This window comes from Rhinopithecus bieti, unplaced genomic scaffold (genome assembly GCF_001698545.2).
Source record: "Rhinopithecus bieti isolate Rb0 unplaced genomic scaffold, ASM169854v2 scaffold_763, whole genome shotgun sequence".
Taxonomy (NCBI): domain Eukaryota; kingdom Metazoa; phylum Chordata; class Mammalia; order Primates; family Cercopithecidae; genus Rhinopithecus; species Rhinopithecus bieti.
This window is the reverse complement of record NW_016803270.1, coordinates 2,020,446-2,025,236: the sequence shown is the minus strand read 5'-3', so window position 1 is coordinate 2,025,236 and position 4,791 is coordinate 2,020,446. Positions and strand designations below refer to the sequence as shown.

At 35.2% G+C, this 4,791-nt stretch overlaps 1 protein-coding gene across 1 annotated transcript in view; it reads left to right on the top strand.

Annotated features, from left to right (window-relative positions):
- Positions 1-4,791, top strand: part of LOC108529416 (coiled-coil domain-containing protein 7-like) — a 216,486-nt gene that overhangs the window by 189,689 nt on the left and 22,006 nt on the right. The window contains exons 20-21 of the mRNA XM_017871734.1: positions 685-807; positions 3,828-3,953. Coding sequence (XP_017727223.1) covers positions 685-807; positions 3,828-3,953 — 249 coding nt within the window. The remainder of the gene's footprint in view (positions 1-684; positions 808-3,827; positions 3,954-4,791) is intronic.

The window sequence follows — 4,791 nt, the reverse complement described above, 5'->3', positions numbered from 1 at the left end:
TGCCCTCGTGCGCCGCCCGCCTCGACCTCCCAAAGTGCTGGGATTACAGGCGTGAGCCACCGCGCCCGGCTGCTAGAGTGAATCTTTAATGACAACAGTACCTATATTTCATGGACAAATGTCTTCATGAATTTTCTCTTATAATTAAACTCTCATCAATGGGAAATTAGCTAGAAAGTTTTAAAACCTCTAGACAATGATTTTTTAAAAATATGAGGTTTATAATTCTCTATTTAAATAAATGTTTTCTACAATAATCCATGTTACTTTTATAACAATAGGATTAATGAAAAATAAATCTAATAAACATTGGTTGAATTGGGGCAGGGAGGGATCCAGTAGCTTATGCATAGACCTCTGAACTCCAAAACTATCTTTCTAAACGTATCCTTTCAAATGTAGACTACGGGTCAATTATAGAAATGAACATTTGGTCAAACTAAAATGAAGTTGGGATAAAGGTTGAAATTAAGGAAGATACTATCACAGAATGCAGAACAAAGACGAGAAAGAGAAAATGATGAGAGACTACACAGAAATTTAAGTAATAGACAAGTGGCCATTTAATAAAATGTGGGAAGAAAAATTACCAGTGCAGAAATAGAGACAAATACATGGAGTTGGGGATTAGTGTGTGAATAGTCAGGAGTATTCATACACTTTTCTTTTAAAATTTTATTTTAGATGTGAACTTATTTAAAAACAAAGATATGTCCGTACAACGTCAAGAAGGTATCTTCACTAGGAGCATTACACCAAGTAAATTCCCAACAAAAGTGATCAATTTATCACCCTTTGAAAATAAAGGTAAAGAATTATGTATGAAGATATGAATTCAGTATCTAATTACCTAGAATAGTTTTAAAATATGCTTTTCATTTACTCTTTATGCATCTTACTTTTTTTCAGAAAGTTCTTAGAAAATTCTTACAAGCATAAAATAAAATTGTTTTAATTCATCCTTTTTATTGGCAGCATGATATTTCATAGTAAGAACACTTTATTCAATCATTCTATTAAAGAGCAATGACATTTTAGGGTTGAGATTTCTTATTAAAGTACACATGGATTTTTAACATTAAATGATATTTCCAGATTGCTTTCCTAAAGGGCTAATAAATTAACATTTTATTTGGCAATCTTTAGGGAAAACTCTTTTCTCTGCATAACCATCTGCAATATGGATTGCTGGGTTTTTTTCTCATTTATACCCATCTGAAAGTTACTAAATTATATCTCACTCTTATTTTAATTTTTATTTCCATATCTACCCTAAAACTTTAAAAAGCATAAAACAGTAACCACTTAGGTAACTGATGATTGTCTTGGCTGGACTAGCATGCATTTTTGGTCAAATTATCAATTCACCCACATGTATAGCAGTTGACTGGCTGTTGTTTGAGACAATGATGTATAGAGTGGGCCCATTCAGTACATAGAAACTTTACTGGATGTTCAAAAAGAAAGCAAGAGGGCTAGGTGCGGTGGTTCATGCCTGTAATCCCAGCACTTTGGGAAGCTGAGGCGGACAGATCATGAGGTCAAGAGATAGAGACCATCCTGGCCAACATGGTGAAACCCTGTCTCTACTAAAATACAAAATTAGCTGGGCATGGTGGCACGTGCCTGTAGTCCCAGCTACTTGGGAGGCTGAGGCAGGAGAATCGCTTGAATCCAGGAGGTGGAGGTTGCAGTGAGCCAAGATCACGCCACTGCACTCCAGGCTGGCGACAGAGCAAGACTCCATCTCAAAAAAAAAAAAAAAAAAAAAAAAAAAAAAAGCAAGAATGTAAAAAGTAAAAAGTAGATGACTAAGTATAAAGTTGTTAACTTGGTAACTGAAAGTATTAAAAGAATTCTAAGGTTACATGGAGGAAGCAATTACAGAAAGGAATTGCCATATCCAGAACTGAAGGAGGTCTCTGCATAAGGTATAGATTGGATGGTGCTAGTGTCCCTGATTCTGTGGTGAGACCTTGGATCCATACTTCTGAAGGAGGTGCCCTGGCCATCTACTGCTAGTTTCTAAGCAGGGAGGAATAATAAAACTGGTTCTGCAAATATTGGAAAAAAATGCAAACACTTTGTTGCCATGGGAGGAATTGCTACTTCTGGGATAAGGAAACAATACTGAGATGGTCTTCACAGAAACTGAAAAGAGACAGGAAGCTCTCAAAGCCCACCAGAAACAAAATGAGAAGAACAAGTCTGTCCTTTTTCCTCCAAATTTGCAGTTTTCCTCTATCTAGCCTATCTTGTACGGCCTGCCTTGGAGCTACTTTGCAAAGCAAAAATGTGGTCTGCAGAATCCCAGATCCCATATCATAAAGCAGAGTTTAGAAGGGTGGTTTGGCGACTGAACTTAATGACTGGCCCAGCAGGTGAGTTGGCTGCATGTTTCTCATCATCCAGCCAACTAGCTAGGAGTCTTCAAGTTCTAAGAGCAGCATGCAGGCAAGCCTCAATGTATACGCAGTTTTGAAGTCTCTGCTCACATTCGTTTACTTTTGTCATATTCACCGAAGTCATATAACTAAGACCACAGTTAGTATGGAAGAACTTCAATACAAGTAGGCAAGAACACAGAGACCATCACTGAAATCAATCCACCACCGTGTTCCTGCTGATTGAGAATATTCACGGCCCTCCCACATGCAAAATAGAATTAGCTCTTCCCAGTACCCCACAAAATCTTATCCAATTTTGGCGTCAGTCCCAAAGACCACGATATTGTGATACATATAATCATTTTCAAAGGCAGCTTCTATGATATGGCTTCTTCTGATACAGAGTTTTCTTGAAATGTCACTTGTCTCTCACAACACACACACACACACACAATTTAACAGTGGTGAGACAGGGACAGACCACAGAAGACATTCCCATTAACAAAAAGCGGGGAGAAACGAAGGCAAATATGGCAGTCAGTAATCCATACAATAAGGTCACCTATTTCACCATTCAATAGCATTATAATTTTCTCAGTAAAAACATACATGAAAAAATAAATGAACCAGGATGTTGGAGGATACCAGAATGGAATGCAGACTGGGGCAAATGGAATCGATCATTTCTAGTCTCTTGTTTTCTTTATTTCTGCTTTGATCTTCATTTTTTTTCTTCTGGTAGATTTATGCTTAGTTCTGCTTTTATTACTTCTGTAAAGTGTAATTTTAGGTTGTTTATTTGATTCTTCTTTTATGATGTAGGCATTTAATGCTATAAACTTTCCTCTTAGGACTACATTTTCTGCATCCCATAAGTTTTGTATGTTATGTTTTATTTTCTTTTGTCTGTAGATATATTTAAATTTCCCTTTTAATTTCCTCGTTGACACAATAGTTCTTCAGGAGCATATTGTTTAATGTTTCAAAGATCTTTTAAGTTTCTTTTTATTCTCCTGTTACTGATATATAGTTAATATTTGATGTAATTTTGATCTTACATTGTTAAGACCTCTTTTGTGGCCTAACATATGATCTATTCTGGAGAATGTTCTTTGTGCACTTGAGAAGAATGTGTATCCCATTACTGTTGGATAGAACATTGTGTAACTGTCTGATAAACATGCTTTATCTTATGTGTAGTTCAAGTCCAGTGGTTATTTATTTTCTATCTGGATGACCTGTCTCTCATTCAATAGTTGGGGATATTGAAATTCCCTACTATTATTTTGTTGTAGTCTATGTATCCTTTCAGGTTTTTTTAAACGTTTGCTTTATATATTTAGATGCTTTGATGTTGTGTGCATATATACTGTGTAAGTATTAAAAATAATTACAAATGTCATTTATTGTATGGCTAACATATTTTCTAAATTTTTCTAGAGGAAACTTATGAGTACTCTTCACCCTATGTGATTGTACCTTCAAAAGCAGTTTATAGAACATATAGGGCTAGTTCAAGCTTTTCTAAAGACATCCATCTTCCTTTACTGAATCAACTCCCTTCAGGTAACTTTTAATATTTTTAGTGTACAGTGTGATTTTTAAAATAAAGCTATAACTAAATGTAAATAACCAAGTTGTAATAGCTTTAGTCATATTACAGTTTAGGAAAACATAAATGAAAGTAAGTTGTGAGTTAAATTTATCTAACATTTGTTCATTCTTAGTGATGAGTAGTGTCCCTGGCATTTCTCTTCCCCTTCTCCATTGCGACTAAATTGGAGCTCCATTTTGGTTCTCCACCTTTTTGTCTTGTTCACTACTATAAATTTTGTGGATGACTGAGATAAACTCATTTTATAATCTCTTTCTTATATTTATATGTCCCTCTTTTATTCAACCCCAGGGAGAGCATACAATAGAAATACAACATAAGGATAGGTGAGAAGAAAAATAAATCATATGTTTAGTTTTTCCCTTCCCTTCATTATCATCTTCCTAGGCTTCTAACTCCATTAATATCTAAGAACTAAGATTTGATTATTATCTGTCGCTCCAGAGGCATCATTATATAATTATCACCCTGGTACATTTTCTACAGTTAACTGAGTTTGAATTTTATTTTATTTTATTTTATTTAGAAACAGAGTCTTGCTCTGTCGCCCAGGCTGGAGTGCAGTGGCATGATCTCGGCTCACTGCAACCTCCGCCTCCTGGGTTCAAGTAATTCTCCTGCCTCAGCCTCCTGAGAGTCTGAACTTTTTAAAAAATGTAAATGATTTTTCTTTGATTTATTCTGTGCTCTAAAATAAATATCCATGGCACCTTCTATTCATAAAGGTTCTAAGTAAAAAATCAACAGGAAATGCAGAAAGTTGACTATTACTTTTTTTTTTTTTTTTTT